Genomic DNA, 13,994 nt, shown 5'->3' with positions numbered 1-13,994 from the left:
TAAAGAATATTACAAAATCGAGTGGGCGAGTTTTCCTTATATTTATTTTATTATTCATATAAAAATTATAATAACCTGCTTTGGTTATATCTACTATTAATTGCAGAAGGTGCGCTCAGCAAAAATGACGCAAATATTGATGGTTTTCACGCTTAAGTAAAGTAAAAGACCGCTTCTTAAACCAGAGAAGGTGAACATGTTGGTATTCTTGTGGAGGGGGAAAAAAACATGCAAGCACTGTCACCGGCAGCAAGTTTAGTTTTACTTTTCTTTTTGTTTTGTTTTCATTTTGAAAAGCTTATCTTTGCTGTTTACCTCACGTTATGCTATGGAGGCACTTTTTTTTGATTCCTCAGTGTTTGCTAAACGTTCTGTAATTTATTAGTCATTATATAGCCTAATACAGCGTGTAGGCCTATGCCATGCCTCATCTTATTCGTTTTTGTTAATAACGTTTTGTAAGCTAGTTTGTCATTGAATCTTACTGTTTTATTGTTGTTGTGCATTTTAATTAAAAATTATGAATCCATCTTTTTTCTTTTTTATAAAACAGACAATTATATTTTATTGTAAAACCTGACAAGATCGTGAAATCGAAAGTGAAAGCATCCGAAGCCCGGCTTATAACACAGCAAAAGAGGAACTCCCATTCACAAAATTAAAATCACAAATACTACTACTGATGAAAAAGAACGGGTTGCATGTTAACTACTTTCGTTTCCATATAACTATAAACTACGATAAAAGTTCATCAGCATGCATTGATTAACAGCATGTTGTAGCGCAAAAAAAGTGCTAGTGCAACCACCTGAGAAAGTTAATTGCAAAAGAGCGACCAGTGGGAAGAATGTGTTCAAAATTCTCTGGCGCCGCCCCTGGTACATCGATGTATTTTGAAAAGCAAAAATTAAGTTTGTCCAACTCTAAACCCAGTCCCCAAGTAAATTAGGTTATTAAATAAAAAACTAGCAAAATAGTTGCACGGTGTCCCCACCACTTTTTAAAGCAAAGTTACGCCACTGTCTTGAGACATATAAAAAGGTTCCTCGAGGGAGAGTGGTTTAACCCAAAGCGCTAAGAAACTGTTAGCACACGTTATCTTTATCAGCGTGTTCTTATTGTTATTAGACTGAGGTACAAACTTTCACCCGAGCATGTGGATATTATTGTTTCTCTCAGAATTAATACTTGAAACAATGTAAACACAATAAATATAGGCAGACTCGAGTATATGTAGCCTATGTTCTGTACCGTTATTGGCACAGTCTGCTTGACTTTTCCATTTGCTCTGCTTGATCTTGAATGCTTTTTTTAATGTATTTTTTTGTTTACACGTTTTCAACCAAAATAAAACCTTGTGATATAACGCAACGTTATTGTAGAACATTGTTGTGTAACGGCTAATCATAAGCTTGTTCAGAAATCGTGACAAAAACTTGATAATTAAAAATAACGTCTTTCTCATTAAACCTCATTTAAATAAACGAATATTCGAATATTCGTCTTTTTATGAGCCCAAATATTAGAATGCAAAATTTTTGGAAAATGCCCATCCCTACTGCACATGCTTGTTTTTTTAATAGTTATCTGGTTCTAGCAGACTACTGGGGTGCAAATAGCCATGCTGTGTCCAGTACTATTTGCACCAGGTGCAAATGGTCACTTAGAGGACAGAAAAATAGTAGGAAAACAAGAAAAGGGTGACAGAGTACAGAAATAGTGCGAAAACAGAAAAGTGAGACACGGGCAGAGAGAAAGACAGAAGCCTAATTTAGGCTGAATGAGTGCTTCTCTCACGATTACTAGTTGGAGCTGTGTGTGTTTGTGAGTGTGTGTGTGTGTAATTCCCAGAATGCAGATTCCTACGCTGAAGCCTAATCTGGTTGATGCGGATCATAAGTGCCAGAGATGATCCTGTTATTACACATATGAGGATATGACCATGGACATTCCCCACGATACAGCTTCTGCTCTCTGTTCATAAACACACACACACACACACATACGCTATGGCAACCTCAGCCTGAGATGTTCCTTAAACGTCTAATGGAAGCATATAAAGAGATTATGGAGAACACATTGGAAATGGAGGGAATGAGTGTTTGTATAGAGGGTCCCACAGGGGTTCAGGCTTAAAGCTGGATTTCTGCCCTCTCTCTTGCTCTGGGTCCCAGTATGTTTGTGCATCTGCAGCCTTTTATGACAAACCTTCTGCCTCGTTTTATTCTATTCGTCGTCATGGCAGCACAATCGGGAGCTGCCAATCAAGGCAGAAACCAAGGCAGAAACCAAGGCACAAACGCAGCCAATCCAACGCAAGTGCAGCCAATCAGATCACAGCATCAGAGACGTTGTCTAATGAAGAAATTAGGCTGTCGTCTGTGAGAATGTTTAGTAAAATGCTTCTCATCTCCTCAAAGCAAATAGGGACAGTCAGTGCATTTCTACATTTACATTTCAAACACACTTTCTGCCTTTTTTTTTTTTTAAGTGCTCCAGGTTTATAAATAAACTGCATGGCTACAGAAGAGACAATGTACGAGCTACAAAGCTTAGAATCAACATGGAAAAACACTCAGAATGCACAAGTTGTCAAAAAAGATTCAAACCTAATTTAAGAAGCTTCTCTTTTCTTGATTGAACTACATATGATGTAGTTTTCAGGAGATTCCTCAGATCCATTAATCATGAATTTGGTGCTTTTTTCACCATTTAAGCACTATTAAGCATTATTTATGCCTACTAGTAATTAAAAGTAATCTCTTAGCATTATAATACATTTTTAAATTGTGTATTTTTGTAAATTAAAATTGAATAGAAAGTATAACATGATGGTATTTTACTCAATTTACTGAATGTTTTTAATAAACTCATTGCATCTGGACAGAATAATTTATTACAATACTACATTACTGAAAAATAATTAAGCACATTTCCCTCAAATTCTTATTACTGTAATGCATTAGAATACGAATTTCTCCATATAATGGACTTCAATTGGGATCAACGGGTTGAAGGTCCAAATTACAGTTTCAGTGCAGCTTCAAAGGGCTCTACATGATCCCAGCTGAGGAGTAAGGGTCTTATATAGCAAAACGATCTGTCATTTTCAAAAAAAAAAATACAAATTTTATATATATATACAGTGGGTACGGAAAGTATTCAGACCCCCTTAAATTTTTCACTCTTATATATATTTATTAAGGTCACACACGGTTAGCTCTTCGTCGGTGTACTCCAGTTCAAAAAGGTAGGGTAGTGTGAAAAACTCATTCTCTCTTCCAACTTCAAAATTGTTCGACATCGTTGTTTTACCTTTTTTTGTAAAGGCCGTTTGACTTTCTTTGCATGTTTGCTTTGTAAACACTGGGTCGGTTCTTCCGTCACACGTGACCTTTCCAACGTGACTACGTAATGCATGAAGTTGTGGACACAGAGCTAGTGCAAGACGAGCATTTGTGATTATAAAGAATAAACATTTTTATTTTTTTTAAAGAAAATGACAGATCGTTTCGCTAGATAAGACACTTATTCCTCGACTGGGATCGTGTAGAGTCCTTTGAAGCTGCATTAAAACTGCAATTTGGACCTTCAACCCGTTGGCCACCATTTAAGTCCATTATATGGAGAAAAATCCTGGAACATTTGCCCCAAAAACCTTAATTTCTTTTCGACTGAAAAAAAGAAAGACATGAACATCTTGGATGACATGGGGGTGAGTAAATTATCAGGAAATTTTAATTCTGGAGTGAACTAATTCTTTAAATTAGCTATGGCTAAAAGTCAGGTCCAGCCATATTTGATCCAAAATCGGATCCCGACAACTTCCGTAGCCCAAATAAAGCACGTTGATGGGCTGCACTTACTCTCGCTCTGTTTGATGTGTGCACGCTCTCTTCCTGGAAAAGTGCCCATACAAGGAATTCCACTCTTTGTGACGTCATGCAGGGCCATACTCGAAAAAAACTTTCCGAAACTTATACGAAGCCTGAAGGAGTGTATTTGGCACAGAAATACTCCCGTCATACGTCCAAACTTGTGATTTTGGGATGAAGTAACACACAGACATTTTTTTTTTCGTGAGACAGATCAATTATTTAGTCTCAGTTCTCAGCTAGCCCAGCATACGGCGTGTCTCATTTTACATTGATGAGTGTGGCAAACCACACTCTCCGGTCCGGGGGACGAGGGGCGGCGGCTTCCTTCAGCGGCTTCGTCCTTCTCTCTACTCACAAGCGCTTGGAAGGGACTAGACGGCCCGGCATCGTTGCCCGATGGCCGTGTAACGGGTGCGGTTCTCGTCCGGACTGCGGGTCTGGCAGCTCACGACTCTGGCGGCACGAGAGTCCCTCTACGCACCCCTCCTGGACCTACGAGGACACCAGCGTGCATGCATGGGGAAGAGACCGGTCTCCCGAGGAGAGGTGCGATCGGTATGCCCCTCCTCTCTCACGCACCAACTCATGTCGGGAGCCTGGCGAAGGGCGGCGATTAAGGGACGGGGTGATGCTGATAATTAGGGGGAGGCAGCCGACTCGTCACAGTGTGCTGATATCCAGCCGAAGAGCAATCAACCATAACTTCAGGCGAGCAGGCTCAGAGGTTGGGAATATGTGGAAAGTCACCACTCCTGAATGAGTTTGCGCGAGAGAATGTCATATTTTAGTTTTAAGTCAGTTTGAACAATCCGGATAAGCGCAAGTAAGTACCATTTTTATTAGCCGTCGTACCTACAATGACTGTGTAACGTATACGTGCGAGAGATCACTTCCGGCGCTTGCGTAAAATACGCCAGAGCGCGTACACACCTCACGCACCGGAAGCCGTGCGCGCGCCCAAAGACAGTTGGACATAGTGCTGTATTAGAGGCAAAAAATTATATAAATACTGTTCGGTTTCTGGCACAAACCAATCGTTTCGTATCTTAGGACATTAATGTGTCGTCACGAGCCGCAGGGTTTCATTTGGATTTGTCTGTGCATGTTTTTTTTACTCTCATAGATTTTGTTACCATTGCCATGCATTATAAGACTGATAGACTGCAACGGTTGGACATAAAAATCATCAAATGTGTTCTACTGAAGAAACAAAGTCACCTACATCTGGGATGCCCTGGGGGTTGGGGGTGAACTATCCCTTTAACAGCTCATTAAACTGCAAAAGCTATTTTTTAAAGATCTTTCTGCCAATTTCCAGTGTTTTGGACACACTCTCAGCTACAGACCAAGGGCTCGAAAACCAGATATGTTTATAAGGAAATATCAGTCTACAAAGGCCAGTTATTTATATTTCAAGAGGAGATTTGTTAGTGATGGCATGACCAAAGTCTACAGCACATCAAACACGCAGATGAGTAGCTGACAAACATTTTCTCATCCATCAAATCCCTTCTTAAATCTCTGTCCTTATCTTGCCTCCACTGGGCCCGGGGCTGCAGTTCTCTTCTGCCTTTGATGAGATCTGTGTTTGACAACAGAAATGTGTGCTGCTCCCTAATGTGACACTGCATATTCTCTACCACTGTGAAAGATATACAATCACAGGACAGCGCATCAATAGAGAGAGTGATGGGGAGGGTGAGAGAGAGAAAGCTAGCTGCTGAATAATGCCTGGAGTAAACACCATTTCCTCACACCATCTCTGCGTGTAATAAATGTGCAAATCAAGGCAAAGAACAAATATTTGCCTGTGTTGTTAACTTACAGCCTATGATCTTATATGGCTTGAAGGAATCTTAAGAAATAAAACCTCTGTCAGCACTGCGTTTGGAGAAATCTAATGATTCATACAGTAATTTGGCTGTCAAACACACAGTAATTGAACCATCTCACAAAGAATGCCAAAATGTCTGAGCATCTGCAGGAGCAAAAGGCAAAGAAATTATATTTGATAATTAGATTTGATTGAATCTGGATTTGTCTTTCAAAGAAAAGAAGAAAAACGCTAAATCTACTGTAAAATTACTATTAGACATGAGATCTACAAGTCAGTCATCTAAAATTGCTAGGTTGCTGGTGAGGTACCTGGAAAATGCTATGAGTGTCTTAACCTCAGAAGGAAAAATAAATCTATTAAAAAAAACATTCCAGGAAGTAGAAAGAGTTATTCAAAACAGTTATTGAGCCAGTCACTTTTTATGGCCATAAAGGGAACAAGTGCTTCAAATATCGAATGGTAAACTATACAATGTAATAAAAAATAAAATAATACCAAAAAAATTCAAATAATGAGACAAATTATTTACCTAATAATAATAATAATAATAAATTATTATTAGATAAAAGTTCCCTATGTGACTATGTGAAGGCCCTTTATTTGCGGGCATAAAATATGAGTGCATAAGAAAAAAATAAAACAAAACATTGCAAAGAAACAACATAGAAAAAACTATTCTCCGAAAAGAACACACTAGGGGTTAAACGGATCACAGTTGATCCGTGATCCGTACGGACCAGGCCCCACAGTTCACGCATGTGATCCGGGGATTAATTGCAAAATTTACCCATAATAGAGTGAAAGTTTATTTGTATTTGTTTATAAGATCTATATAATATATATATATATATATATATATATATATATATATAAAAATATATATAATATAACTATACTAAAAACTACTTTTGAATGGCTGTCAATGAAGAAGCAGACTTTGGCTTTTGGCTTTACATACAGCATAAACCAAACTAGCCATCCAAACCCTTGCCCCTTGCTGCTTTAGATCTAAATTAATCTCTTCACTGCCATCAAGAAACAACACTGCCAAGAGATGCAGGGGTGACCAAGGGAGAAAGGCTGAGAAAGAAAGAGAGATGAAAGGAAAGTATAAAAGAGAAGACAAGAGGACCAAAAGACTGGAAGAGAGGACAGAGGAACAGCAGAGTAAACATCATCCATCACTGATAGGGGAGAGGGAGAGAGAGAGAGAGAGAGAGAGAGAGCGAGAGAGAGATTGAATGGAGGATGTGGTCTTGCACAGGAGAGATAACCTCCAGACCTGATAAAAGTATGGAGTCTCCGGTCTTCTTCAGATCAGATGCTTTTCTCCAGAAAAACCAGCTGCACATCAGTCCAGTACACAGCTCTCTCTACTCTGGACCCTCTTTCACTCCCTCCACCCCCAGTGGATTTCTCCATCATGCCTAGGGCTGGATGATATGGCCAAAATGTATTATCACGATATATTTCTTAATTTCGGTCGATACGATATAATTCCGATATCGATATGAACACTATTAAAAAAGCCTCATAAAAACGGCCTAAACAGATGTCTGTACCTACAAACTTATGAAAAATTAATTTGCCAACTCTATGAAACCTACTCCTATAAAACTATATAATATTTTAGGAAAAAAATGGCACAAATAAATAATTGTTCACCTTTTATTGGTATTTAGCCTTCATACAAACAAGAAATGTGAAATTACTGTCAAATAAATCTGACTTTCATTATTAATATTTTTTTACTTCAAACTATAGGCTAACATACCAGTCAAAAGTTTTTGAACAGTAAGATTTTTAATGTTTTTTAAAGAATTCTCTTCTGCTCATCAAGCCTGCATTTATTTGATCCAAAATACAGCAAAAACAGTAACATTTTGAAATATTTTTACTATTTAAAATTACTGTTTTCTATTTGAAAATATAATTTATTCCTGTGATTTCAAAGCAGAGCTTTAGCATCATTACTCCAGTCACATGATCCTTCAGAAATCATTCTAATATTCTGATTTGCTGCTCAAAAAACATGTATTATGATGTTGAAAACAGCGGAGTAGATTTTTTTCAGGTTTCTTTGATGAATAGAAAGTTCAGAAGAACAGCATTTATCTGAAATAGAAATCTTTTGTAACATTATAAATGTCTTTATCATCCTTGCTAAATTAAAGTAATAATTTCTGTAATATACATTTTAAAAAGAGCTTTTGAATGGTATAGTGTATAATGTTACAAAAGCTTTTTCTTTCCGATAAATGCTGATCTTTGGATCTTTCTATTCATCAAAGAATCCTGAAAAAAATGTACTCAACTAGTGTAGGCTGATTATTCTTATAGATTGAAACGTGCATTAACCAGGATAACGAGTATGAAACATGCTCCGAGTTGCTTCAGAAAACAAAAAAATAGAGCAACAACAACAAGCATGTTGCTGGAAATGGGTTTATTATTGAAAATGCAAACTGTTTGTCTGCCAGCAGGAGGCGCTGTGAGCGGTGGAACTAACGGTTTCTCCAGTAATGGCTGTAAACAAAGCAGCTCCGCTCATGAACGCTACTTTATCAGATAAAAATGCCATCTAAACTATTCTGAAGACAGTCGGTTCCCTTCAGAGATACATTCATATAAAACACCCGCGACTCGTTTTGATTTTGAAACGTGCAGTGCTCATGTTTATTCAACGAAGTCAAACGGTACAAATAAATCAATGTATGGGAAACACTGGTAATGTATATCGAAATATCGGAAATGTGTTTAAAAATCATATCACCGTTACTGATCATATCGCGATACATATTGATATTGAATTATTGTCCAGCCCTAATCATGCCTGAAAAATCTCTTATTAAAGAGACATGGCTTTTCAATCTTTGACACTCAATTAAGGCCTTCAGTCAGTGCCTCTACCCTTTGCTCCATGCTACCTCCACTGCATACAGGGGACATATATAGAGAAACTCTGCCTGCACCAAGGAGATGTAGAGTATAACACCTGGAGAAAGTTTTTCATTGGCATCCCTATACATCTCAATGGCAACCGCTTGGCTGTTACGTGATCCCCTGGGAGAAAGCAATTTCAGATCTGTCATCTTTGCTCATGGGCAGGCACTCTGTGCTTTCGAAAAGCCGTCAGATGCTTCGGTTCCCATAATGCTGAAGTTACTGTATCTACCAGTAGAGTATGCACATCTTTATGAAAAAGTGACTCAAACTACTGTAAGGAATTAAGCCTTCAAAGTAAAAGGTAGTTCTGGGTGATTACGAAAAGCAGATAATTGTTACAACCGATAACCAATAAATGGCCAATATTAAAATACTATACCTAATTAGTAAATTAAGAATAAAATACTACAAACTAATATTAATCATTTTAAATGCTTGAAGTAAATTTATGCATCACAACATTGTAACATACAGTATAAAACATGTATATTCATTTTGAGGTTGCCAAAGATTACATTCAACAGTGCTATTTTAAAATATTAGTGCTTTTAATGATTAATTGTTTCAATGAGTAGTTTCAATGATGACAAAGATAGTATAAATGTAAAAAATGAAATAGGGCTGCAACTAACGATTATTTTGATAATCGATAGTTGGCCGATTTTTTTCGATTAATCCGATAAAAAAAAGCCAAATATTCTTTTTTTTGTTTTATTGACAAAAAACTCACTATTCCACATTCTGCCCAATGTCCTTCAAACTAACGTGCCAACTAAATGCTATGAAAACATACAGTGCTACATTTATTAGACCACCTGTCATAAAGAGAAAACACAAATATTTTAGGAATGTCAAATAATTAATGTCATAAAATAAACAAATAGTATTTAGTCACATAATAACAAAAATGGCCTCCTATGCCTTTCATAACAGCTTGCATTCTTGCTCCCATCGTTTAGGTACTTTTTGAGTGTAATTGGGCATTTGGAAAAAACACTATAAAGTGCTTGACTATTTTTTCTGCCTTTCTTTCATAGACAACAGCAATAATCATATTACAGCATTAGAAATAGCCTAATGTTACTAAAGAGCTTACACAAATTGGAGGACTAACCTATACAGAAAGCTAAAAATGATTGGTAATCACCAATACTGTTTAGAGCAGCAGTGGCACAAACCTAAATTAATTTGTTAAAAACCTTACATAAATGTTGTTTTAATAAATTTGTTAAGCACTGTATAGTGAATATAGTTTAAATCTCTACATTAAAAATTTAAATAATAATAAAAATAATAAAGACAAATAAAATCACAAACTCAGTGTTGACCAACAGGTGAGAGTAATGTTCTGCAGGAACACACGTTCACTTTGATCACAGTCACGTCTTCCTGTCATTTCTTTATCCTATAAAAGACGGTTATGAAGCGTCTGATATTTATATTCAGATAATTACACGCTGTTATCGGTTCCTACTATCATAAAATGCGTGCACTACATGTTGACTTTTAAACCTAAATTTAACGTTCAACAACAGATATTTCAGCACAGTGAATGTTTTGCGCTGAATATTAATTTTCTCCCTGTATCCGCCGCTTATTCAGATTTAAACTTAACGCAGATTGTCAGGGCGGGCCTTTATGCAAAAATGGAAATGCTTGCGTGAATTTGTGACATTTACAGTTAAGGATATGACCGTAAACTGAAAGTTTACGCATCTGTCAAACTGCCTGACAGGGCAAGCCATTAGCCTACGCTAATGCATTAAGTTAGTTTAAATCTTAAAATAAAGAATTCTCATATTTTAGGCAGCTTGGTTCACGTACTTCTCCCACAGCATCTCATTCTGTTTCCTCCACTATTTTTGGATGCATTTTGTAATTCAGTGCTGTAATTTGAAGTGACCAGCTGAAGTTGGACGTGCACTGTGGGCAGACCAGACTAATCGATAATGAGAATCGTTGTCGATTATTTTCATTATTGATAATAATCGATTTGATCGATTCGTTGTTGCAGACCTAAAATTAAATATACAATATTGACCAATACAGAGATAAAAATCTGTAATATTCCCTAAAATAGGGACTCAAAAACTACAGTAAAGAACAAAAGGTGAAAAAAAATAAAATAAATAAAAAACACTCCTATTTTATCTGCTCAGCAGTGTTTAAAGGGGTCCTATTATGCTCTTTTACAAAGTCTTGATTTTGTTTTGGGGGTGTACTAGAACATGCTCTCATGCTTGGTGGTTCGAAAAACACATTATTTTTTCACATAATTTACATTATTAAAATACCTTTCTCCCCAGGCTGGCACAAACGGCTCGATTAGTTCCGGCTTTGATGAAGGTCCACCTTCCGAAAAACTAAATGTGTTGTGATTGGTTAGCTGTCCCAGTGCGTTGTGATTGGCGAACAGCTTAGACGGTGTTTCAGTCCTGCCACGCCCCTTGCTCTGTCTTTCAACAAAAGCTTTTGGGCGAATCCGGCACTACTCACTCGTGATGTGGAAGTCAGACTCGCGTCTGTCCGCGGCGCCCAGCTACGTCGTGTTATATTTGTAAGAATTGTTCTAGACATGCCAGAAATCTGACGCTACAGCACAGCAGCTCTTCTTGGTTTTCTCTGACGCACTAACTCTGCAGCAGCACTTCTTCGTCGTCGTCTCGTCTGATGCATTCACTCAACCAAGCGTTCTAACCACGACCTCGCCCCTCCCCACCCCCCAACCATTCTAATTTCTGAAGGCGGGAATTATCTGTAATGATATTCCAATGAGCCGCTTTGTGATATCACAAAACCCGGAAAACAAACGCTGTAGTCCAAACGAGCCGTTTGCTGTAGTTCTTGAAAAGGGATTTTTAAAAAAACAAAATATCTCCCTTTGGAGTGGACTTTGAGATTTGTAACTTTCTAGATCTTTTTAATGCCCAAACATACACACTACACACTGACTAAAATTTTTAAAAGTGAAAAAGCATAATAGGACCCCTTTAAGCTATACCAACATTACAGTGTCTCTCATAACATCAATGCTTGCTTTGATTCTGATCTCTGTAAATGTTGTTGCGCAAATTTGGGCAGATTTTTTGGATATAGCCCTCCACAGCATACTAGAGGCCTTATGGCGACTAGATGTAATTACAAGATATAAATGCACAGTTAATCCAGATGTTATTAAATGATTCTTGAAACAATTCATTTAATCTGATCACTTCTCTCCATGTTTGCCAGTGGCAATACAAGCACTAGTAAATTGGACACTCTGCCTCCAACATTCAGCCAATGCTGTACTGCGTGTCTATGACAGCACACATGCAGGATGAACACAGTGTGACTGTACTGGGGACTGAGGCCTGACACCCAGGCGTGTCAAAACACTGTACTGAAGGAACAAAAGGTCACTTGGGACAGAGAGGCAGGCATGACTTTGTATGCAAGTGTGGCGAGTTCCACGTCCAGTATCTAAACTCATCTAATGAAGTGTGTGGAGCGGCGATGAGGTCGTGCCGCATGGCTGCAGCTTAATTCCTTTGCATTTTCACCTTCAGACTAAAAGGAGGAGAACACAGTGATATGCAGTGGCAGAGATACACTGCCCAGTGATGAGGGAAAAGAGAGAGAGATTATTTGTGCCCTTCTCCATTAATGTCCATGGGCAGATAAGACAGAAGGGAAGCGTTAATTAACATGGGCTTGAGAGGGACATTTATTTCCCCTGAAAAAGCTGTTCTTAGTTCTCTGAGCCAACATCACTGCCCTAACATAAACTCTCTCTGTTCAGATCTTCATCTATGTGGCTGCCTGCACAAACTTCCCTCATCTGAAATAACTATGAAACTGAACAGCACAGAGAGAGAAGAAACACACAAACTTCTAATAATCAATAAGCAATGATAACGTACCTCCTGTCCGGAGAGGTAGTATGCAGCCAGAAGCCCTCCAATGAAGCGGATGTTGACCTCAAAGACAGATACTTCTGCATTCTGTAGAAACAGAGGAGAAAATGAGAAAGAGTAAGAGCAGAACAGTGATTGCCTACTTTTTCAGGGTCCTTGGTTCCCTAAGTATTTGTCTTGTTTTAGGAATTGTAAAAAAAAAAAAACTCAATAAAGAGTCTTTCAATTCAGGGGAATATTACTAATAATAAATGTTTTAATATCAATGTTTAAGACAAATGTTAAAAACTACTCCAGTCTTTAGTGTCACATGGTCCTTCAGAAGTCATCCTAATATGCTGATTTGGTGCTCAAGAAACACTTCTTCTTTTTAGCAGTGTAGATTGAACTGCTTAATTGATTTATTGCTTAATATTTTTGAAGAAACTGTGGCATTTTTTCAGGAATCTTTGGAGAATAGAATCAAAATAGAATAGATGCATTCTTGCGGAATAAAAGTATATATTTGATTAAAAAAATATATTTATATATAAAATACAATATATTTGAAGTTTATTGCAAAATATTTCAATATAATCAGTTTGTAAGGAGAACAGTGCTGTTAAAAATGAAAGTAATTTTTTTATTTTCAGAACATAACTGTTGCGCTATTTATAATTCAAACAACCATTTAAGCAGCTTTATTAATGTGCATGAAATATCTACATGCAGAGCTCCCAAATGAACTTCAAATCTACATCAAAGCTGATACAATAATCTCTCAGTGAGACTGAAATGAATGCTGGAGCAGAGTGCGTGTGTGTTTGTATCATCAACATCCATCTTGTCAGCTTCTACCTTTATTTAGAGAAAATTACCATAAAGCAGTTTTCCACTTGCACAAAGATCACACTGCAAACAGCAGCTAATCACACACACCCCTTTAAGTCTCGTCTAGCAAAGGAACTAATTCAACCAATGCAGAAAAACAAATCTAAACACAGTGAAGTTCAATGGTATGGTTGTACAAGCTCCCGAAATCCTGTTTAGTCCCGTCACAATCCCATAATCCACAGCACCTAAAAACAGCACCTGTTTTTGTATGCTACTTATGAAATATAAGTAGGTTTTCCAGTTCTGAACATAACGCTGCTAAAGCATCTTATATTGACTGTTTCACACTAATTTGATAAGACAAGAACATGCTTTAACCAACCCCTTTCACTTAGCATTCATTCAGCATGTCTATTAATTTTGACAAAAGTGAACATGCACCAGATTAATTCAGATATGACCGTTCCCTGACCAAGGTTCATTAATTCAGTTTTTGGTTTAACAGCTGCGATTAATGCTGATGGCAGGCAGCCTCATCCATCATCACAACAGAAACAGAGAGAGAGAGAGAGAGAGAGAGAGAGAGAGAGAGAGAGAGAGAGAGAGAGAGAGAGAGAGAGAGAG

General features: G+C 37.6%; 1 protein-coding gene across 1 annotated transcript in view; it reads right to left on the bottom strand.

Moving 5' to 3' along the window:
- The window catches only part of LOC107597367 (mannosyl-oligosaccharide 1,2-alpha-mannosidase IB-like), a 55,064-nt gene that overhangs the window by 21,715 nt on the left and 19,355 nt on the right, over window positions 1–13,994 (bottom strand). Inside the window, exon 3 of the mRNA XM_016288387.1 lies at window positions 12,564–12,644. Coding sequence (XP_016143873.1) covers window positions 12,564–12,644 — 81 coding nt within the window. The remainder of the gene's footprint in view (window positions 1–12,563; window positions 12,645–13,994) is intronic.

The sequence above is a fragment of the Sinocyclocheilus grahami genome, unplaced genomic scaffold (genome assembly GCF_001515645.1).
Source record: "Sinocyclocheilus grahami isolate Dianchi unplaced genomic scaffold, SAMN03320097.WGS_v1.1 scaffold231.1, whole genome shotgun sequence".
NCBI classification, from domain to species: domain Eukaryota; kingdom Metazoa; phylum Chordata; class Actinopteri; order Cypriniformes; family Cyprinidae; genus Sinocyclocheilus; species Sinocyclocheilus grahami.
This window is presented reverse-complemented; position numbering and strand designations above follow the sequence as displayed.